This window comes from Typopeltis vanoorti, chromosome 17 (assembly GCF_054136105.1).
Source record: "Typopeltis vanoorti isolate ZY-2024b chromosome 17, IOZ_Tvanoo_1.0, whole genome shotgun sequence".
In the NCBI taxonomy this organism is placed as follows: domain Eukaryota; kingdom Metazoa; phylum Arthropoda; class Arachnida; order Uropygi; family Thelyphonidae; genus Typopeltis; species Typopeltis vanoorti.
The window spans coordinates 113,951,300-113,976,744 of record NC_143565.1 but is presented as its reverse complement, the minus strand read 5'-3'; the positions used below and the strand labels follow the sequence as shown (position 1 = coordinate 113,976,744).

At 36.7% G+C, this 25,445-nt stretch overlaps 1 protein-coding gene across 2 annotated transcripts in view; it reads left to right on the top strand.

The window, feature by feature from the left end:
• The window catches only part of Msh6 (DNA mismatch repair protein Msh6), a 429,489-nt gene that overhangs the window by 282,884 nt on the left and 121,160 nt on the right, over window positions 1-25,445 (top strand). For both annotated transcript variants that reach the window (XM_090406801.1, XM_090406800.1), the window contains exons 22-23: window positions 13,217-13,271; window positions 13,403-13,503. In XM_090406801.1, the coding sequence (XP_090262927.1) occupies window positions 13,217-13,271; window positions 13,403-13,503 (156 nt within the window). The remainder of the gene's footprint in view (window positions 1-13,216; window positions 13,272-13,402; window positions 13,504-25,445) is intronic.

The window sequence follows — 25,445 nt, the reverse complement described above, 5'->3', positions numbered from 1 at the left end:
AATAAAAGGTATGACAGGAAAAATAGACGTATGAATTTGAACATGAACAAAATGAAGGATAGAGTGCTGTATGGAGACTCGTTAGTACGAGGTGTGTTAGTAGAGGATTTGACAAAATCGTACCAACCTGGTGCGACCATAAAGGATGTAACTGCGTCTATTAGAGAGCAAAAGGAAAGGGTGAAAGAAATGATTGTTGTGGCAGGTACGAATGATTTGAAAGGAGATAAAATGGAAATGATAGAAGACCTGAATGAATTGTTTGAGGTAGCAAAAGAAAAGAGTGAGAGAGAATGATTAGTCTTTTGCCACGGTATGACAGTGAAATGTTTAAAAGGAGGGCTATAATTGCGAATGACTTTATGCGTGGGTTATGTATGACGAGTGGTGTGGAATTTGTGGATGTGTGGAGTGAGTTTGATGGGCGAAAGGATCTATATAAGATGGATGGCTTGCATTTGAATGGTTACGGTGTAAGAAGACTTGAGAAAGTGTTGCTGAATGTAGTGGATGTTCAAATTCAGGGAAACTAGATTTGTTAGGGGGGGGAGGGGGGGGGGAGTATGGATACAGTCCTTATGGAGGCAGTTGAATGTAAGAATGAATATAATATGCCAGAGCAAATAAGGACAACAAATCTGAGTGGGATAGTTAATATAAGGCATCAAGGTAGGGTTGGGGCTAATGGGGGTCTTAAATTCATGTACACTAATACTAGGAGTATTAGGAACAAGAAGGAAGAGTTTTTGGCCATGGTTGGCACTTCCAGACCACAGGTTATAGGTATTAGTGAAACATGGCTGACTGTAGATGATATAACTAGTGGGATTGAATGTGATGGGTATAGTGTGTTCAGGAATGACAGAGAGAATAAAATGGGGGGAGGAGTATTGTTGATGATAGCTGATGAGCTCCAGCCAAGGAGAATAGAAGTTGAATTGCAGGATAGAGAAAAGAGCACATTTGAGGCCATTTGGTGTGAGATTGTGGCTAGCAGAACAAAATATACAATTGGGTGGTGCTATAGACCAGGTGATGGAAAAGATGGTGGTGACAGTATGCATAAGCAAATAGAAGAAATGGGTGGAAGGAGGGTGATTATTATGGGAGATTTCAACTATGGTCGCATTGATTGGAGTGAGGAGAGGACACACGGGAGGAAGGAACTGGATTTTATGCGGTTATTAAGGGATAACTATCTGCGACAGCATGTAATGGAAAATACTAGGGGTCAGAGAGTGCTTGACCTAGTAATTACATCTGAGGATTTGGCTGTAACAAATATGACCACATTGCCACCAATCGGTGAGAGTGATCATAGGGTCTTAACTTGGGAGGTGGCTAAAGGTGTAGAATTTTCAATTAAGACAGGGTACATGTGGAATTATCGGGCTGGAAAGTATGACAAGCTTAGGAGTTTGATTGGTTCAGTGCCATGGCATGTACAACTGCAAGGACTAGAAGTTGATAGTGCATGGGAGGTAGTTAAGAAGTGCTTGCATGAAGCAATGGCTGACTGTATACCTAGAGTCCGAATAATAAATCAAGTAGGGGTTAAATGGATGAATAACACCATTAAGCTTGAGTTGCAAAAAAAGAAACAACTATGGAGGGAATTTAAGGAGAAGGGTGACCGGCAGGCACATGAACGGTATAAAGCGCAGGCCAGAAGGGTGACGAAGAAAAGCAAAAAAGGATTACGAAAGAACATTGGCCATGCAGGCTAAAGAGAATCCTAAACAGTTTTTTAGATATGTAGCAAGTAAAAGGAAAAATGTACATGGCAGATTGATTTTAAAGAATGCCGATGGTAGGGAGGTAACTGAATCAGTTGAGATAGTTGAGTTACTGAGTGAGCACTTTGCAAAAGTATATCATCCAGGTGGTGACATTGCAGAAACGAATAAACCAGTAGATTATACGGGAATTGTGGTTAATGAAGTGGAGGTGAGTAGTCTATTGCATAACCTCAGTGTCAATACATCTGTGGGATTGGATGGTATACCAGCTCGTGTTGTACGAGAAGCAGCTAAAGAATTGTCAGTACCCTTGACCATTTTGTTTAATTTGAGTCTCGGGTCTGGGTTAGTCCCAAGCGGGTAGAAAGAGGGGAAAATAGTTCCACTGCATAAAGGTGGTTCCAAGACTGCTGTTGTAAATTACCGACCGATTAGCATATCAGAATCATTGTCAAGGTCTTAGAGAAATTAGTCAAGAAAAGAATACAGGATTGGATAGATGAAAATGGGATATTGTATGGGGGACAACATGGTTTTGTGAAGGGTAGATCATGCCTCAGTAACTTGCTCACGTTTTATAACACAGTGACGGCTGAACTGGATAGGGGTAATAGGTTTACAGTGATACTACTGGACCTTGCCAAAGCCTTTGATAGGATACCACATGGAACCCTAATCAGTAAACTGGAGCAGATGGGTATAGATATAGGTTTGGTGAGATGGATAAGAGGGTGGTTGAAGGAGAGATATCAAAGAGTGGTTTATTCAGGAGTGGAGTCTAAAAGACGTCTTGTGACTAGTGGAGTGCCACAGGGCTCTGTTCTTGGACCACTGCTTTTCAATTTGTTCATCAATGATATTGGAAAGGATCTGAGAGGAAGTGTTCACTTGTTTGCTGATGATGCAAAGTTGGGTAGAGCAATTGTGAGTGCACAAGATGTCAAAATTTTACAGGATGATTTGGATAGTTTGGAGGACTGGGCTAGGAAAAATGGATGTCAATTTAATGTGGCAAAGTGTAAGGTTATGCACTTTTGGGGTGAAAAGAATAGCAGCAGTATATCGCATTGGTGGAATCATACTCCAGGAGATTGATGAGGCCAGGGATTTGGGAGTGTTGGTGGATAGGGAGTTGAAGTTTAGGGGGCACATTGCAAAAGTAACTAAAACAGCTCACCAAATCACTTGGCTTCTGAAAAATACTTTAACATGCAGAGACGAACAAGTTGTTGTTCCTCTGTATCGAGCCTTGATAAGACCCCATCTAGACTTCTGTGCCCAGCTATGGGCACCAGGGTTTCTTTGTGATGGGGAGGAAGTGGAGAGGGTCCAGAGACGAGTGACCAAGATGATAGCAGGTCTGTGGAATGAACCTTATGAGAATAGGTTGAAGATTTGTGGGTTGCAGAAATTGGACGATAGGCGAAGGAGGGGTGATATGATTGAGACATTCAAATTACTGAAGGGTTTTTATAAGATTGATCCAGAAGATATTTTTGAAAATATGACTGGTGGTGGGAGGACTAGGGGCCATGCATGGAAGCTGGGCAAGAACGTGGTTGACAAGGGTGTTAGAGCTAGGTTCTTTACTTGGAGAGTGGTAAATGAGTGGAATAAGCTTCCAGAGTCTGTTGTGGGTGCTACGACCGTGAATGAGTTCAAGGCAAGGTATGATAGATACTGTGTGAATGTTGAATAGTTGTTCTTGACATGATGTTAGGGCCTCCCTCGATGAGTCTGTCGACTCCTTGGAGTTTCCCGGAACAATAATAATAATAATAAAACTAGTCGTGTTTTTATATTAAAACCTTTTTACTTAAATCTCGGTTCTATTCATTCAATTCTTTTTAAAAAAAAAAAATAATATATATATATATATATATATATATATATATATTCTTTTTTTTTTTTTTTCCCTGTGTTTATTTTTTCCTGAATATGAAAGATATCTTTTATTTTGTGACACCTTCCTGGAAATTTCAATTTCCAGGAAGGTGTTGATCCAAATGAATGAATCACAAAATTAAGGAAATGTCTTGCAGATATACTGTTTGGGAAGGTGTTCTAGTAATATCATGGTTGCACTGTGTGGTATCACTTCTCCATATGATGAGATGAATAATACTTATTGATTTGGATGTATACATTAACAGTTTCTGTGCTTAGTTTGAAGCATTGCTTCTAATGTACAGCAATCCCTTGATTAGTGCATCATTTTTTTTCGATACCCAAATTAGATTAGTACGCCTGTATACATCTTAAAAATAAATGTTACAGATTTTAAAAATTTTCGATCTATACATTTTTTATGGCTAACTATTTAAAAAATCACTCACTAGGATGAAATAATTTAGTTAACGATTTGAAACATTTTACAAAGTTATTTTTTAATGGCATACTACACTATTTCAATGTACACTATGTTCTAAATTTACCACTAAAATTTATGTCGTCTGCTTTACATAGCATTTTCCTGATCATATCACATGCGATTGTTTTCCTTACTTTTTTAGTTTAAATTATTTCCCTAACCTTTAATCATGAGTAAAAGAATTAGTAAGCAAAAAATAGAAGTGTGAAAATGATTCGAAAAGTAATCTCATTGGAAGAAAAACTTGAAATAATAAAGAAAAATGAAGAAGGCGAGTCCAGAGCAGAGAGGACAAAAATGGGTGAATCAACTGCTGAATACAAAGAGAAAGGTAAGGCTGCTTCAAGTTCATCATGCATGCACTCGAAATCAAAGTATTATAATGATTGAATTAGAGAGATTTCTTTTTACATGGATCGAAAATTGTAACCAAAAACGGATCCCGTTAAACACTGGCCTTATTAAATCAAAAGCATTGTCTCTTTGTAACCTGGAAAGAAAGGGCTATCAATGATGGAAAAGAAGAAGAATTCCACTTTTGTGCTGGGTGATTTGAGCGTTTCAAAAAGAGAAATACCCTACATAATGTTCTAATCACAGGAGAAGCTACAAATGCAGATAAGGAGATATCCAGAGATTTTGAAGAAAATTGTGTAAGAAGGAGACTATTGTGATCAACAAATATTCAATGTCAATGAAACTGGCCTTTTTTGGAAGTGAATGCCTTCTGTTGTGTCGCTTTCTTCCTTATCACAACTATTTTAACCTTTTATTATTATTATTATATCCTTTTATGCTATATCTACGTTATACACTCAATTGGGTAACACGTGGTACCTCTGAGGGACAATGGAATTTCCTCGAGATCGAGGCAGTACCAGAGTATCAGAGTGGTCTAAATATACCCTTTTCTAATATCCTGCATAGGTTCGCATTAATATTTTATAAGAGGTGCATTGGATTCCAGAAAACACAGAAAGTCTTTGTTAGAATCAAAAGCAAGGTTTATTAATCCTCAAAGGTAGATACACTTAATAACATTAATTCAAATCCCATCTTAAGGGAGATCCATACAAAGCATAAAACATTCAAACACTACTATTATACTTATAACATATTATGTAGCAGCTATCTAAAGTAAAAACTATATTAACACACTCTAATGCATTATTTATGTATTATTATCACAGTTATTCCAAAACTCTGTAGCTCTGTCAGACTACTCAAGATAACATTCATATCTTTCACAATCTCTTTATAATTTGTCAATTCTTCACTCTAAACATATCCTTAATTTCATTCAATATAAAAGCGAACTTTAACACATCGACAGACAATAAAAATAAATTCAATATCCTTCTAAAGTGATAGCAATACAACCTTATCCTATATCATTAATGTTCCCTTTTATAACATATTAACGTGGCACAAATCTTTCATTCATATTCAGTGAAACACAAACAAAGTCTACTTATCTTCCCTTTATGGTTCTTTATTGCATCATAGGTTCACAGGAAACTGGCCTTCCGTGGACAGCCGGACTTGCTTTTTTCGCAGAGAATTATGGCCGCCGAGACCCGCAACTGCCTTAATCGGATCCTCCGGTACGGGGCACTGGCACCATACACCACCACGAGAGACGAACACCCAGGAGATCCAGGAACAAAAAGCCTTGTTACAGGGTCGCATGACCCTTATATTTCCCTCTTTCCTTCTCGGCGATTCTCGCCCTTTTCGATGTCCAGCCAACTCACATGCGCTACTACGTCATGGCATCCATTCTCCACCCTGCTATCGCATGTACGCTGACGTCACGTTGTCTGCTTGGGGCGAGCTGCTCCGTTACCTTTGAACTTGACCCCCCAACTGTTGAATTTGTGCTTACATTCTATAATTCTTTTATACATGTTATTTTATAATGCTCTGCTAATGTTTTACACTTTCAATATTAAATTAGCCACATTTGTGAACGGCACAAAATACATACTTATTTACCCTTTCATAACAGAACATGCTTGATATATATATACATAATACTTATTTTATACTTAGAGGCAATTTACTGTATTTATTTCCCTTTTTTGTTTGGAAACCCATGTTAGATTGTGATAAGATAGGAGTTCATAAAATTCCACTCTGTCACAATCCAACATAGGCCTCCCCTTCCAAATAAAAAAAAAATATTTTTTTTTTCTCAAGTGTTCCTCCTTACTGTTCTAAAGGGGGGGGGGGTCTCTCTTTTAATGGCATCTCATATCTTCATGTTGTGGGTTTCGTTTACTCTTGAATTAACGTGTGCCCCTGTGATAGTTTGCATCTCACTTAGTGTCTTATTTTGTTCAGTCTCCTCGGATTCCTCTTTCTCACTCACTACGAATTTTGTTCCATCCCCTTTCAACCCTTTAAACGTGTTCTGTTTGTCAAAAAATTGCCTTGTGAATTGGAGGCATCTAGTCCTGCTAAGTTCTTTATCAGGATGGGGACTAGGCTCTCTCATTTTCCTCCTTTTCCTTTCCTAACTCTTCCATGACTTACTCTTGGGACATTAGGCCTAAACGTGTCTATTTCTAGGCTCCCAGTGCCAATTGAATTTCCCCGTGAAGTTCGATTTTTCCCCATGAAGGAGCACACAAAGTGTGCTCCTTCATGCTTGAGTAGTCATATGCTAGCTTACCTTTAGATTTACTAACCTGGGTTTTAAGGCTCCCCTTAAAAGATCAGATTCTAGGTGAGTTTCTTCTGCTCTTATGCAACTTTGATTCAATTTCCCTGTTTATGTTTTGCCTTCTTCCAAGGAGATATACTTCTTTCCTTGCATAATCACACTTAAACTTGTATCTCATTAAGAAATCATTGCCCAGAATCAGCTTTATGTGTGGGAGAGAAGATCCCAACAAGGCCAGAAACTCATGCTAGACACACATTCTGAACTCTGGCAGATACACTTCAAGATTTACTGATTTAGATGCGTGAGATGGAGGAGACATCAAAACATCAGTTTTGATGTCTCCTCCCTATTCACGAACGTCCCCCTCAAAGAAACCTTAGAGCTAATCCAAGCTAAATTTCCTCCCGATATCTCAGCCGTATTTCAGTTTACAATGAACTCAGGCTATTTCGTTTGGCAGGAAAAATTCTACAAACAGATAGAGGGGACAGCCATGGGTTCACCACTTTCCCCACCCTTGGCCAACTTTGTCATGGAGATGTTTGAAGAGAAAGCCTTAAACTCAGCCCCCACAAAAACCTACCATATGGCTTTGCTACGTTGATGATGTTTTCGCTATTTGGCCACATGGCCCGGATTCACTCCTCTCCTTCCTAACACACTTAAACAACCAACACCCTAAAATCAAATTCACCCTGGAAAAAGAAGAAAACAATAACCTCCCATTCCAAGACACACTAGTCACCTGCCAACCTGATGGAACCTTGGTTTTCTCAGTTTATAGAAAACCCACCCATACAGGCAGATACATTCACCAACAATCCCATCACCCCCCCTCACAACAATATGGAGTTATTAAGACATTATTCAACAGGGCAAAAATAATCTGTTCTAATGATCAAGCCCTAACCACTGAACTAAATCACATCTGTGCCACTTTCTCAGCCAACGGCTACCCCCTCCAAAAAATCCAAAAAATACTTAACCGAGTTATCCACAACCCACCACCCCCTCCCCTTCACAAAAAAAGATTGCTCTAAATCCATCACCATTCCCTACATCCGAGGCACCTTGGAAAAAATCAATAAAATCTTAAAAAAACATGACTTGACCACTTGTTACAGACCACATAGAAAACTTGCATCCCTTATCCGCTCCACCAAAGACCAACCACTTCCCCTAGACCTACCTGGTGTATACCAGGTCCCTTGCAGCTGTAAACTGTCCTACTTTGGCCAAACAGGCAGGACAGCAAATATCAGAATCTCAGAACACAAGGATTACATCCGATTTCACCAGTACAGCCACTCTGGGCTTGCAGACCACGCTCTGGATACTCGCCACAGAATAAGATGGAAGAAAGCCACAGTAATACACCGCAGCAAGTTCAAGTATGAAAGACTATTCATGGAATCAGCCTCGGCCCTTAGGAACATGCCAAACCTCAACAAATTTGGATGCATGAGACTGCCCCAAATTTGGGAAACTTTTATCAGAAGAACTTCGGCCCAAAGGCCAAGAACTACCAATATAGCCCGCCACGGGGGCACCATCAGGACTTTAGGAAAACGCTAGCTTCCTAGATTCAGTCTCATTTGCTGTTATTAGTACTTGTGTGCACGTGTCTTTGTAGTAAGTTCCCAAGAAGATGGCAACGTGACGTTCGCCCAAATATCGGAAAGTATATATTAAAGTTTATTTAATCTATATTTCTAGTATACGCTGTCAATTCCTTAAATTTTAGTTATCATTCTCACAGTATCTATCATACCCTGCCTTGAACTCGCTCACTGTCATAGCACCCACAACAGACTCTGGCAGCTTATTCCACTCATTTACCACTCTAATAGTAAAGAACCCAGCCCTAGCACCCCTGCTAACTACACTCTTGCCATCTTCCATAGGTGTCCCCTAGTTCTCCCACCACCAGTCCTGATCTCAAAAATATCCTCTGAATTAATCTTATAGAATCCTTTTAGCAATTTGAATGTCTCAATCATATCTCCCCTTTTCCACCTATCAACTATAGATATGATGGAGGTTTGTGCTCCAGTGTCAAGTAGGGCATTGCAATGCTCTCCAAGCACACTGGTCTTCACCATCATTTCATAAGACTGCCCACTTATTCCTTGTCCCTTCTTCCAAGTTCTATTAGCATAAGTATGAGGTCTAGGTTCGTTTTCATGACCTCTATTAAAGCGTCCCCTGCCTTTGAAACAGTTGCGAGCCGTATGCCCAATTCTATCGCACCTATAACATCTGGGAGGCTCTCTTCCATTTCCTTGATCATCGATCCTGTGCTCTGATGGTATTACAAACTTTTCTTGGGGGTAATAGCTGAAAATTTTTCCATTACCGCGTCCAGTCGGTCAAGAAGGGGCCTTTGTAGTCTCTCGACCTCTTCTCTAATTAAACATTTAGTTTCGACCACCTCTGAGATATTTGGTTCTGGGGCCTTCACTGATAATGACTCTAATCTTTTAATTACGTCGTTCAATCGCTCCATGACAGGCTTTTGGAGCAGTTCCACTTCCTGTTTTACTGTAGCCCTGATCTCACAAGTCTCAGGGGGGGATTTCAGTTAACTTATTTACTGTCTCACTATTATTGTCCTCATTTCCTTTTCTTGTCTTGGATTTTTCTTTCTTATCTTGGTTCATTATTGGGCAGCATTCTTGCTCAACCAAGTTTACAAGACTGGCAGCAGACGTGGGATGTATGTCTCTAAGTATCTGCTCCCTTTCTCTGACTGCATTTGTAGCATTCATCCAAGTTAGTCACCCTTTTATCGAAGGCAGTTTCCTTAAATTCCTTTCTTACTCCTTGCCTGAATTTCTGGAAAATGGCCCAGTCCAAATGAGGTTTCTCTTCATTGTGGACACTCAGGGTACTGGCCACCATTAGTAATCTGTTCTGAAAATCAGATACACTCTCCCTGTCCTTCTGAGTGCACCTCTGGAGTTTCCATAAATTAGGCCCCAAACTTCCTAGTTTAGAGAATTGGGAAATTAGGACCGTTTTAAACTTTGAATACTCCAGGGTTTCTCTTAGAATGGGAGAGGAGTAAAGAGATGTGCTTTGCATTATGAGATACTAAGGAAAGTGATGAGAACTTAGTCCACCTTTGCCACGAGTTGCCCCTATCCTGAAGATACTTCAGGTGCAAACTTTGTTTGCTTACACTTGGATAAAGGATTAAACTAAATATATAATTTATAGTCTAACCAAGTGAAAAACTTCCAACAAACAAAGCTTTCCATTTCATTCTATCCTTTCATATTCATTCTTCATGAACACTGTTGAAACTCGTGTTTCTTTTTTCTAAATTTTCTCTTATCTGGTCTCTCCACCTTTCCCATTGTCTTCTTCTTGGTCTTTTCTGCTAAATTTTCATTTCATCTATTGTTGGTATTCATTCGAAATTCGTTCTTGTATGTCTAAACACTCCAAGCATGAGTTCACAAATATTTCATCACTATTTTCTATTCCCAAAACATTCCTGATGCTCACATTTCTTGTTCTGTTTTTACTTGTTTTTGCCAGTATTGACCTCAAAACTTTCATTTTTCTTTCATTTTCATATTTCATGTTATCCATATTTCTGCTGCAGACAAAATGGGAAAAAAGTAACTTCTGTTAATCAAAAGCTTACACTTCAGTGGGACCTAACTGTCCTAAAGTAAATTACTTGCACTGCTAAAAAATCATTAGCTCAGTGAATATCATCCTTGATATTTTCTAATTTAAACTTCCACACTAAAAAGTACACTTCCCAAATATTTGAGGTTTTCACTACCCTTCATGACTTGCTCAATGAGTTTAACTCTATTAACTTGTACATTTTTTCTACAGTTTAAGACCATGCTCTCACTTTTCTTGCTATTTATTAATTGCAAGAAAGTAATCCATAATTCTGTAGCTCAACTGAATGTGCCCAAATCACCCACATCATCTTCAAACTCCATTCCTCATCATTAATCATATCTAGGATTATTCAACACCACAATCAACTACATTCGAGATAAGATACCTCTTTGTCACAGTCCATTATTACATATAAACACACCAACTCACCAAATTTAGTCTTCACACAGCTCTTACTTGCAACATACATATTCAAAATTGCAACTATTTCTTCTTTTCCTATGCCAGTCTTCTAAATTTCCAAGATCTCTCCATTTTCCATATAGAAAAAATCAAATCAATTGATCTCTCTTTTTCTAAAACTAAACTGCTCTTCTTAGATCCTCCTCTATTTATCCTTTATTGTTGTTTCCATTATCTTTTCATGAATCGTTTCACACTAACTAGATGTTATTCCTGTATAGTTCTACACTCCTTCTTTGAGCTGCCATTATGTATTGAAACAGCAATCCCCCTTGTTCAAAGATCAGACACTTCTCTCCAGATCACTCCGAACATGACACAGCCTTGTCATTCTTGAATTACCAGAAGTTCTGGTCATTTCAACAGGCATATCATCTATCCCAGCAGATTTTTCTATTCTTCATCTTCCTTAACCTCCTTTTCTATTTTCACATGTTTTATACATCAATAATTACATGGGTGTGAAGTGCCCATTGAAATTGAAATAACATGGATTCAAGGCATAGATTAATTTTTTTTATATATTTCATCCATGGCCATTTGGATGGTTTTTAAGGCTACTTCAACCTTTGCAAGATCTATTTCTTTATTATCTTCTCATGTCTGTATTCATTCCAGGTTATTTCACTATCACTGTGGCTTTCATCTATGTTTAACAGATCTCTAATCTTGCCACATCATCCCAATCTCTTCCATTAGTCACAAGATTTTATCTACATTTATTTAAAAAACTGATCTCAATGCTGCATCTTCTATTCTTCATTAATCCATATAAGATATTTTTGTTTCCATTAATACCTTCCTCCAACTTATGTGTTCTGTCTTTTTTTATCTTTTCCTCTGTAATTATTATTATATTTATTTATTTGCATAGCTCTTACTCTGATTATAAACAATCTTATCATCATTTGATCTAGTTCTTTATGAGCTTCTGAAAAACTACTTAACTATGTCTTTAACTCTACCAGAATGTTTCTTTTCCTTTACTGCTTCCAGTGATTCTTCCACACACAGACATGCCTCTTCTGCTGTTCCTACCATTACATTGTGAAATTTTTCCTATTCTTCATCTGCATTACCTGTTATTAACTTGTAAGCCTTTGTCCTGATCCGAGACTGAAATTGCTTTATCTCAGTCTCTTTCCACATCTCTGATTTCATCTTTTTTCTGCATTTATTTTTCACGCACATTAATAGGTGGTTGCTATATGAAGCCAATGTTCTCATCTAAGGAACAAATGGCAAAACTTTGATGTCCATGCTCCATTCTTTATTAAGAATTAAATAAGCTATAATCAAGTTTTGCTCACTATATCTTATGATTCTGTGGCTTTGTCTTTTCTCATACCAGCTGTGTCCAATTTTGAGATAATTGGATGCCAAAATCTAATGACTGTTGTCCTTTTTCATTTCTTTGACCAAAACCAAACATGCCAAAATTCATGATCTACTCATGTTCTGTTTTTTCTAGCTGGTGCATTAAGATCTGAGATTATTACACTTTTAGTTTGAATAATGCTCTCCAACTGCTCCTCAAATAATGTCTTTTCCTCCATATCTAGACCCAGTTGTGTTGTTGTTGTGAAGTGCATACCTAGATATGTGGCATCTATTTTCCATTACATTCAATACAAGTCTCATTATCATGTCTAATTCCATCATTCCATCATGCTTTGTTTGTCATTCTTCTTTACTGAGATTAAAAAAAAAAATTCAATTTTTTAATTGGACATCTGCTTCTTTCCAAAACAAAACAGTCTATTCTTGAAGCTCTCTTTTCTTTTTTTTTTTTTTTTTTTCATTTGCTTCGCTCAAACTCAAAACATCTAATTTCCTCTCCATCAGAATGTCTCCTTGTCTATACCAGTTAACCATCGTGTATGTTTCTATTCTCAGTTTCCTTTGCAGTTTAGGGTCATTTACCATTTATATCAATCTGGCTTTGATTCCGGTGTTTTTTAGCTTACTTAAATCCACTGCCAACTTGCTGATTCTATCACACCTTCACTAGATCCCCATTAGCTAGAACATTGAGGGTTTCTAATTAATTTTCATCTATCAGGCTTCCCTAAACAGTGTGTGCAATTTGTCACATCTTGATCTTTTCATGTTACATTGATAAGATTTTCCATAACATGAAAAAAAAGAAATAAAATAAAGCAACTTGATATGTTTCTCATGTAAGAATGAAACTTAGGTAATATTTTCACATTAATGCATTAAAACAAAGATATGTATTTTTAGTTTTCATGTATTATTTTAATAATGCAGTAAAGTCATTTAGTTAGGGAGTACAACTTATGCAGATTACTTTTATTTTTTCACCAACAGAATGCATTTGACCATGAAAAAGCAAAGAAGGATGGTAAAATCATTCCAAGTAAAGGTAATTCTATTTTTTTACTTGTATTTATTTATTTATTTTTACTCATTTGTTCATTACATTAATTTTTGTATTTACTTGAAAATATCCAGTGAAATAGTTAAAATTATCAAAAAATTTTCTCACTTCATTAGGTGTTGATAACCAGTATGATTCAGCAATGGAGGAAATTACAGAAAAAAAGAAAGAACTGAATGAATATCTGGAAGCACAAAGGAAAATTTTTGGATGTAAGGTAATTATGTTCAATATTCTATAGGGTGAATGTTTACCACTTATTTTTTTTTTTACTATACTTCATTTTGATTACCAAAATAAATTTGTTACGGTGTTTATGTAAATGAATGAAGATTCTTGAGTTTAAGGTAAGCTATTTGCTTCCTAATCTCTTCTACATTTGTTTCCCATCCGTCTCTATCTTCCAATTCCTATTGTGCAGTATAATTCATATTGGTCAACTGTATATATCCTTCCCATGCATTCCCAAACACCAAAAATTATAAAAACAATATAATTGATACTCACTTTAACAAATATCAGTATAACAAATTCACTTGCTCATTAAAACAAACTACTGAAAGCTAACGCTCCAACCAAAGCCAGCCTTATAGATGGAATGCTATACGAAACAAAATTCTCTATAGTAGACTGTACTTGATTTTTCATGCTCTGCCAAGAAAAACATTGTGAACCTTAACAGCTTACACTTGAATAAAGGATTAAAACAACAATATAGTTTCTTGGTATCTTTAATTTATAGTATAACCAAGTGAAAAAACTTTCAACATGTATCTCAAATCAATATTAATATTGTATCTCATGTTTAACATGTATACATGTAATAACATGTATCTCAAATTAATATTTTAATAATAAGGTGGGACACCTTTGACTACTTGTATATGGCTAATATATGACTTCTGCATTATTTCAACCTTGGTATCTCTTCTGGATCTATCTCCCACTGATGATATCCAGAGTAAATTATTAAAAAAGGGTGGCACCCCAATTGGCAATTCCTATAGGTAGAGATGACCTGCTAATGCGTCTGCCTGATATCTCCACTTGGGCCTGGCTCTCACTGAAGAGACCTCAATAAAGGTCGAAACTAGTCTGGGTAGTGGCCCTTCCCTTAATGCATAACATAGACATATCCGCAAGGAGATGTGTTTTGCATTATAGGAGATACTGAGATAGGAGTGTTGGTATCTTGCTCCACCTTTGCAACGAGTTGCCCTGGTGTTGTACCACCTTGACCCAGTCCTGAAGATACTTTCAGGCGCAAACTTGTTTGCTCACACTTGGATAAAGGATTAAACTAAATTTATTATACTCTAACCAAGTGAAAAATAAAACTTTCAACATCTTTCTCTAAATCCAGAGTAAATTATTAAAAAAGGGTGGCACACCAATTGGCAATTCCTAAAGGTAGAGATGACCTGCTAATGCTTCTGCCTGATATCTCCACTTGGGCCTGGCTCCCACTGAAGAGACCTCAATAAAGGTCGAAACTAGTCTGAGTAGTGGCCCTTCCCTTAATGCATAACATTAGACATATCCGCAAGGAGATGTGTTTTGCATTATAGGAGATACTTAGATAGGGATGTTGGTAGCTTTCTCCACCTTTGCAACGAGTTGCCCTGGTGTTGTACCACCTTAACCCAGTCCTGAAGATACTTTCAGGCGCAAACTTTGTTTGCTCACACTTGGATAAAGGATTAAACTAAATTTATTATACTCCCACTGATGAGACTTCAATAAATGTTGAAACCAGTCTGGGTAGTGGCCTTTCCCATCATGCTTTTGCATTATGAGATACTAAGCCAATTGATGTGAAGCCATTAGCCTCTATATACAAGTAGCCCGGTTGTGAAGATACTTCACGTGCAAGCATTGTTTGCATACACTTGGATAAACGATTAAACCAAGAAAATAATTTTTTGGCATCTTTAATTTATAGAATGTATGAATGATTGTAAGAGGCCACTAAAAATAGATGATCATGCATGCAGAGGATTCAACAAATAAAGCTTTACAATAGATTGATAAAAGATAGTGACAAAGATTTCTAGTTGGCAAAGATTTCTATCTGACAAAATTGGAGTCATGGCAAATAAATAATAGACTAATTCAGAAGAAAGTTGTTGATAGGAAGTTAGTAATAAGATAAAATTTATCATCTTTTGTTTAAAATGTGAATTCCATTCACAGAACATTGTGAACCTGTTATACATCTAGTGTTACTTGTGTGCTGTGGAAAGTTACGTAATCCAGGAACACCTCTCCAGAGACCAAACATGGAACTTTTTTCAAGCCATATCAGAAATCCAGTAAGGATGGTGGTGATGGTCTCCCAATGGACAATTCTACATCTACATTCATAAAACATCCATTTTCATGATGGAATTCAGACTCACAGCCTGTTAGTTGGAGATTGTATATGCTCATTCAGGCAACCTCGCTAGTAATATGAATTTGATGAGGATGATCTGAATTCATTAATTCATTTATTTAAGTTTAAAATGTAGCGAAAGTAAACTCAGAGGTATTTGAAGAAAGAAAATACAATTAGAGTATTATAGTCATATCGTCATTTATACATAGATGGATAGGAGTAATACCAGAATGTTTTTCACTTTATTACAAAGTAAATTTTACTTGCAAGAAATTATATTCTTGTTTAATCCTTTACCCAAGTGTAAGCAAACAAAGTTTTCACGTAAAGTATCTTTGCGACTAGTCTGTAGAACTAGTCGCATTAATATCTGTATAGAGAATCTAATAACTTCATGTCAATTTCCCTAGTATCCCATAATGCAAATGATCTCAATAAACATCAAAAGGCCTCTGAGATTTTCACCCAGCAGTACCAGTTCAATTTCCTTTGGCATTTATTGAGATCTCATTAGTGGAGGCCAGATCAAGGAAGATACCAAGGTTGAATTAATACATGTTATATATTTCCTATCTACAAGTAGGAAAAAGATATATTTCCTTATTATTAAAATACTCTGGACTTTGGTTTGCATGCCTTTTCAACAACTGAATTAAGATTTTGCATTGTATATTCTTTTGTAGTTTTGGTATATAGAAATTTTGACACAACTTTTACATTGAAGTTGAAGATTTCTTCAAAGAGATGTTTAGAAAGACACTGAACAACCTCCTCCACATCTTATGTCAACTCAAGGCCTGAGATTTTCTTCCAGCAGTGCCAGTTCAATTTCCTTTTTTGTTGTTGTTCACTGGGTTAGAATCATCATTCAAAATCGGGCACAATGTTTGCATGTTATAACTTCTTCAGAATTCTTTTCGTGTCAAATTGCATTCTTGGGTCATTTGCAAGAGAAAAAAATTGCTCAAAAGTGATGATTGCTGATCCATTGGTTGAATCAATGAGGTGGTTTTCGAGGGGGGGGATTTACTTTTAGAAATCTCGAGGAATACTCAAGCTTGAAGCTATGAGCAGGTGAGTTATCCACAAACTGGAGGGTCTTCTTCACCAGGTTCTTATTCCAAAAACTGCTCTATTGCTGGCATATAGTAATTCACAAACCAACCTTGAAAATTTTCATAGGCCTCCTTGTCTTTTGATTACTATCTTCAAAATCAGTGGTAGTTTTGACAGTTACATTTTTCAATGCTTTTGGATAAGGAGTGTTTTCATTTTGAAGTCTCTTTAGGCATTTCATCCCATCATCGGTATTAGACAAACATTTGGTGTCTTGAGTCCTGACAACTTCTGTTCATCCATCTTTCATAATGTATGTTCTTTTGGACGTCATTTTCTAGAAGAGACCATTTTCATCAAAATTGAATAATTAAGCAAGTGAATAACCTTGGACAAGTTCTTCAGATTTTCCTTGAAATTTGTTAGTTGCAGCTTTATCTGCTGACATTTATCATTTTTTTACATCTCTGCAAAGACATAGTGGCTTCTTTTCAAGAAACAGTAAAATTAGCTTACCCACTATTATGGAGCCTTGTGCATGTTTTGCGAGTACTTACTAATGATAGTTTTTCTATTTATGACAAATATCTAGTTGTAGTCTATATGCAACCTCTTGAGATTGTGCACATGACCACAGATTGTTTTATTGCACTTTTTTTTTTTTTAACTTTGATGTTACTTGTACAATATATTTTGTTATATCACAAGACCAGATTTAAAAAACAAACTAAAGATTGGCTCTTCTCTCTCTCTCTCTCTCTCTTATTGGAAACATAAAACAAATCTCAAAAAGTGAGGTCAAAATTTGGTGAGCATTCGAAAAATACATTGAGTGCACATTTAATATTTATTTTATGGCGTGACATCCTGATGGTTCAGTGCTTTGCTATTCCCAATGTATCCCTAATAGACGTTATCAATCTTTCACTTTTTTTTTTTTCCAGCTAAGTTTCTTAGCTCTCTTCAGCTTTAGTACTATATCTGTATTACAAGTAAGTGGAATAGCGTAATCCTGAAATTATTAAACATCATAACAATGATGTGCACATTTAAGGAGAGCTTTGTCAGAACTTTTATCAGAATCTGACATGAATAAGAGGAGAGTAATTATGTTAAGGCACTAAAAATAAATAATTGACAATTGTGTATGTGTATATGTGGTATTTAACAATATTACTTATCAGGCATGAGAAGATTAAAGACAGTTATTTAGGTTCAGTTTTATATATATCATATTTCCCCGAAAAGACCTAACCGGAAAATAAACCCTAGCATGATTTTTCAGGATGCTCGTAATATAAGCCTTACTCCAAAAATAAAAGCTCCAGTTAAGATCATCAGAGAAACGGACGCATTTAATACGTCCGTTGCAACACACGACGGACATATTGAATTATAAAATAATAATATTAATATATAATTAAATATAAATAAATGATATTTATTTATATTTAATTACGTAGTGAACACGTAGTGATATGTCGTATCACCTTATTGACATCAGATTTATTTCCTCATATATCACCTGCTCACTCACAATTAAACCATCCTCTCCACTCGAGTTTCTCATGATTTCATCCTGATGAGGATGAAACGCCCTTATATTTTTTTTTCCAGCTAAGTTTCTTAGCTCTCTTCAGCTTTAGTACTATATCTGTATTACAAGTAAGTGGAATAGCGTAATCCTGAAATTATTAAACATCATAACAATGATGTGCACATTTAAGGAGAGCTTTGTCAGAACTTTTATCAGAATCTGACATGAATAAGAGGAGAGTAATTATGTTAAGGCACTAAAAATAAATAATTGACAATTGTGTATGTGTATATGTGGTATTTAACAATATTACTTATCAGGCATGAGAAGATTAAAGACAGTTATTTAGGTTCAGTTTTATATATATCATATTTCCCCGAAAAGACCTAACCGGAAAATAAACCCTAGCATGATTTTTCAGGATGCTCGTAATATAAGCCTTACTCCAAAAATAAAAGCTCCAGTTAAGATCATCAGAGAAACGGACGCATTTAATACGTCCGTTGCAACACACGACGGACATATTGAATTATAAAATAATAATATTAATATATAATTAAATATAAATAAATGATATTATTGACAATATTACTTAAAATAAATGATAATATAAATTATAATTAAGTATTTGTAAATACCCAAGCTAAACCTGATATCAAAATACTATCTGCAGAATTCTAAATTGAATTATTGCTGTAATAATATGAAAACTTTTGACGCGATTTAAATGCTTATGTAAACAGATGAACTCAAGACTTATTGCCGAATGACCAGTCGGAGTACAGACACAACTCATGAATAACATGCGCACTTGATAACGAACGGATGTGGTTGTGTCTAATGTGAATCTTCATAATTCAATATGTCGTGTTACTTAATGTACTCGTGTGAAATAAAGAAATGTTTTCTGAATTTTGGTGCCTGCAGTTTTTCGTTGCTTTTGTGTGGACCATCATTCTTAACTGTCATCATTTTTGTTGCCACTCCTGTCTCGTAAGTCTTCAATTAACACTTGATTTAATGGTAGATTTAAAGAGAATAATATTTTGACCCCCCAGACAAAATGAGTGCAAAAAGAAAGACCTATTCCGTCGAGTACAAGAAAGGAATCGTGGGGGACTCCCGGGACAAGAATCTTACAGCTTTCTGCAAGGAGAAGAAGTTGGATCTCCGAATGGTCCGAAAATGGTGAGCAGAGTACGATAACCTCAATCAACAGGTGGACGAGGGAAATGCTAAGAAGCTCAAGTATGGATCAGGTCGACAACCATTATTTCCTGAGCTGGAAGACATCATCTGTGAATGGATTGCTGACAGGAGAGCAAAGACTTTGGTTGTGCGCATGGCTGATATTCAAGCATTTGCCCTTGCAATGGCACCACAGTTAGAAATATCCCCAGAAGAATTTAAAGCATCACAACACTGGCTGGATGGCTTCCTTCAGTGATATGAACTGTCTCTAAGAAGTTCAACAACACTGTTCAAGCTGAAAGATATTAAAGTTATTAAACATGCACTTGCATTCAAGTCCTTTGTTGATGACATCGACTTTTCTAAATACCAACTCTCCAACATGATTACTATGGATGAAACAGCAGTGTTTATGGGCCAAGGATCTCAAACGACAATTGATCAGAGGGGTGCCTCGTCAATCTACATTCCCTCCACTGATTACGAAAGTGCACATGTTACCTGTATTTTGGCAATTCGTCTGGTTGGAAAGAAAGCCTCACCTCTAATCATCACTAAGGACAAGAAAGATAAGATTGAACGTGTTTCAGGCCTTTATGTTCTTGAAACCGAAAAAGCCTGGTGCACCCAAGCAGTTATAAGGAAGTGGGTCGATTTAATGTTGCCACTTGTTTTGCGAGGTGGCCAAACAGGTCTGCTAGTCTGGGATTCAGCCATCACTCACTGTGCTAAAGTAATTATGTTAAGGCACTAAAAATAAATGAAGACGCTAAAGACATGAAGAACTTCCTTGCAGAGAGAAGAATATATCAAATAATGATTCCTGCAGGAACTGCCTATCTTTTAAACTCTTGATATTGCAATAAACAAGCCATTCAAGGACCATTTGCATGTGGAAATCAATGACTACATTGAAAATAGAATGGAGAGAAATCACCTAGCCTGCAAAAGGTTGTTACTTGGGTGAAGAATTCAAGAGATAAAATCACTGACAGTTGTGTTGCCAATGCACTACGAGCAGGCTATATGGACAAGAAGTGCTCATTTAAGGAGAGCTCTATTGCTGGACATGAGAGATTGGGGCCGATGGTTCTACAGGAAATGGAGTCGCAAGAAATTCAGGCTGGAATTCGGGATTTGGAGAGTTATGACGATGTTCCAGAAGAAGATGACATGACTGTATTTTAATAAATGTAGATTTTTGTACATGAATAAATGTAGATTGTTGTACATGAAAAAATAAGACATCCCCTGAAAGTAAACCCTAATGCGTCTTTTGGAGTAAAAATTAATATAATCCCCGGTCTTATTTTCGGGGAAAAACGGTAGTATAGCTTTAGCTTTGTTCCAGTGGATCCTGTGTCTGGAAAAAATTACATCATGAGTAAGATATGATTGATTGATCTTTCTAACTTACACATGATTGATTTATGTTCTTTTAAGCATGCAGATGCTGATCTCCCTGTTTGACATAGCATGATAGACCATTATTATTAACATCTTACCTTCATGGAGCAGAAACATTGTGGGAAGTATACTCTATCACATACAAAGCTCAACCAAACTGATTCAGTGTGTGTACATTCATAACAAACTCTGGCAGTGCATTCCACTCATCAACTACTATCCATGTAAAGAACTTGCTTTCTCCTCACTCCCACTCCCCTTATACAGTTTCCAGAGATGACCTCTTGTTCTACCCCACCCCTCTCCTGTTCTGTGAAAAGTCTCTTCCATTTCAACCTGATAAAAACCCCTGACTAACTTATATTGTTCAATTATATCCTCACCTCCTGTTCATGAAGCTTTGCAATTTACATTCTCTTCATCTGTCCTCATATTCCACATTCCAAAGACCCCTCACCACCTTTGTGAATCTTCTTTGGACCCCCTTTCTAACATATTCTTGTCATGAAAATCTGGCAACCAATCTGTGCACAATAATCCATATAAGACCTTATACAATGGCATCATAAACTCTTTATTTCTGCATGTCGGGGTCCTCTTCATCATTGCAATTATGTGATGTGACGTCTTCGCAACTTGTGCAATGTCGCCCCTAAATTTCAAGTCCTTGTCCACCACTACTCCCAGATCTCTCGTCTCCTCTACCTCCTTTAAAGTTTTCCCACCAAGTGGATACTTTTCAACAGTGAACTGACAGTTCCACTTACCTTCCTATTCATGCAATCTATTCAAGCCCTGCTGTGAGGCCATAACATCTGCTTGACTCTGTATTGCTCTTCCATTTGCATCATCTGCAAATAGCTGCATATCACCAGTTAAATCTAGCCAAGGATCATTAATATACAAATTGAACCATAATGGACCCAAAATTGACAGCACTAGTGACCTTTCTCTTTTTTTGGGGGGGGGGGAGGGGGGAGGAAGGTCACTAGTGGTGTGCCACAGGAGTCAGTTTTGGGTTCACTGTTGTTCGATTTTCTGATATCTATCTGACAGCAAGTCACGAATCCAACTTGGAAGTCTGTTATCCAATCCCATTAATTTCAGTTTAATTAACAGCTTGTCGTGTGTTGCAGTCTGTCAAAAGCTTTTGCGAAATAAAAGTATACCGCTGTATGCATCTCCTTTGTCCAAGACATTCGTCATCTTGTTATAGTACATAAGTAAAGTAGTAAAACATGATCTCCCTTTAACAAACCCATGCTGGCAACCACAGAAAATGCTTTTTATCAACCCATTTCTGTATCCTAGTTCTCTCCAATCTTTTTCTAGTACCTTCACCACAACTCCACTTATATAGATTGGCCTATAATTAGTAGCCACAGCCTTATTGCCACCTTTATGCAGTGGAACAATTTTTTTTTTCTTTCCACTTTCTTGGAACCTGTGTTGTTGTAAGACTATTATGAATGGGCATTGCGATGCTACTGCCAATTCACGATCACCCTGGAACATTCTCTTAGAACACGTAGTGATATGTCGTATCACCTTATTGACATCAGATTTATTTCCTCATATATTACCTGCTCACTCACAATTAAACCATCCTCTCCACTCGAGTTTCTCATGATTTCATCCTGATGAGGATGAAACGCCCTTATAAATTGATCACTGAGTACCTCTAAAATGTCTTCTGCAGCAGTTACCATTCTACCATATTCATCTATTAACATCATCTTATCATAATCATCCTTCTACTTTCCACATATCTAAAAATCTCTAGGGTTTTTTTTTCTTTGCCTGATTTACTAATTTCTGCTCATACTGCTCTTTTGTTGTCCTTACTGAGTGACTCTCCTGGTTTTCTCTTTATACTCTTCACGTAATTGATTATTACCATCATTCATCTTGTACTGTTTCAAAGCACCTTCTTCTTCTTCCAGATTTCATGCTTAATCCCTTCATTCATCCATTTTACACCTACCTTATTCAGCCTCTTTTGACCTTCGGAATACGTTCACACACTGATGTTGCTGTGTATTTCTTTATCAGTTCCTAAGCAGCATCTGTTTCCTATTGCTGAACTCTCCATTTCATGCTATAGCTCCAAGCTTGTCAGCTTGTCATAATCACTTTTCACAGTCACTTAATCATAATTTCATAATCACATATTACTTCCACATATATCCTTTCCTCACTAAGGCCTGCATATTATGGCTAGCCACAACCCAGGTGATCACTTCATGATCACTCTCACCAACTGGAGGAAAGTGCAAAATCCCACTCAACAGTTACATCCTCTGATGAAATGATCAGATCCAAAACTCTCTATCCTCATATGCCCTCCTTTATATACTGCCTGAGATAGTTCTCTCTGAAGAAATTAATTTTCCTTATTCCCAAATGCTATCTCTTCATTCCAATCTATACTGCCATAATTAAAATCGCCGATAATAATTACCCGTCCTTTGTTCACTAACTAGTTGTTCATATATTTCTTCATCACCACTCTCTGCATTTCCTGGCCTATAGCAACATCCAACTAAATATCTCCTCCTGTCAACCTTCACCTCGCACCACACTGTCTCATAACCATTGCTACTATTTCCCTCTTTCATGTCTTATGTGGACATAATTCTCCTGCTATCATCAGCGGCACTTTTCCTCCCTTCTTGTCATTTCTCTCCTCGCAAAATACACTATATCCTTCCATTTCTATTCCTGTTAGGATATCATCTTCATTCAGCCACATTTCACTGATTCCAAAGATTTTGGGGAGAATAAACTCAGTAAGTGAAACCATTTAATCTCCCTTATTTCTGATACTCCTGGCATATGTAAATAAAACACAGCAGTTTACTTTTAGGTGTATAACCATTCTTACACGAGCCCCTTGTTGGTTGTGATTTCCATGCACCTGCTCTTGCCCAATCACCTTAATAACACTCTAACCTATTTTGGGAGAATGACAACAGCTTTGTTCTTATGTTGACCCTTCATCATTTAAGATGAATCAAATGTTGAAAGTAGAGTCACATCTCAATTATTTTTCCATTTCATTTCAAATTACAAATAACTATGACTATTATAACTAACCACCAACTCTCTCTACACTACTAAAGACAAATATTGAATAGCTTCACACCCATGTATCTACTATGCATTGCACCCCCCCCCCCCCTATAAGAATCTAAATTCCATCTTAAGCCAAAACATGAAATAAACCAATGGGAACAGCCATATGAGTATTTTCATCACTAAAAAACAATACTAGGAATAACCAACAGTTAGGGCGCATGATTACAATGGAATCTCAATATGCATGCGGTAAGGTGTTATAGAACTAAATTAAAATATAACTGATCACAAAAAAAAAAAAAAAATACATATATATATATAATAACATATATAAAGAGTTATTACTATAATTACGGCTATTTTGCCTGCTTCAGTTTAGGAGTGCCCCTGTTTTTAGGAACCCCCTTTCCCCTTCCCCCTCCCTATATAAAAAATCAACCCTTTCACCTTTCCCCACGCTATATAATATAGTAATATAATATATATGTTTATATATATATATATATTACTGAAGAAAAAACCCGGGTTTTTCTAATTTAATTCTCCCAAATTGCCTACCCCACCTCCACACACTTAGTAGTTTTCGGACATCTCATAAAGAAGAAAAGCCGCAACACCCAGAAAAAGGTATATGTAAATTTCTCTTCCTTATGCTACATATACTTTTTGGTAAATTTACATCTACAATGCCTTAAGAATCCATGAGTAAATAGCCAATGACATTTAAACAGGGGCACTCCTAAACTGAAGCAGGCAAAATAGCCGTAATTATAATAGTTTATTAAGAGGAGTAACATGGGAGTTTTCCCAGAAATAATATACATATATAAAGAGATTATTTTACGCAATTTTGCATGACAATTTCCCATACTTTAGGAATAGTAAGAACGTCGTTGCGGTTTAAATTTGGTCTGTGTAGTAGGGCTTCAGCACTTTCTTTATATAAACGTTCATGTTTATATAAAGATCTATGTAAAAGTTTCGGCTTTTCCCAATGGATCCTATGGTTGTGGTTTTCAACTCCTTGTTGAGAGAGACCAGATTTCTGCGGAATGCAATCCATTTAGTATGGCTGTATTTTTGATTATTTCTAGTTCTTGGTTTTAAAGATTCTTCAGAGGAGCAGAATTTGTGTGCTCTGGTAACGAGTGATTTAATGATGCCAAATTTCTGAGATGGATGATGAGTGGAAGAATTGTGAATGTATCCACCTGAAAATGTATGCTTGCGATGGAACCGTCTTCTTTTCTTTGAATGTGTAAATCCAGAAAGAGATACCATGTGTAGATTATTTTTCTAGCATAAAGTTGATGCGAGGGTGAAGAAGGTTTATTTTATCTAGAAACAGGTGTAATTCATCTTCGGGATAATCTCAGATTGCAAAGACGTTGTCAACATATCATAGCCAAATTTTTGGTTCGGGTTCAAAAGTGAATTTTTTCTTCAAGGTGTTCTTGTTTGAATTACTGTACTGAGGATGTCCCAAGATACTTGGGATGAAATATTTACATAT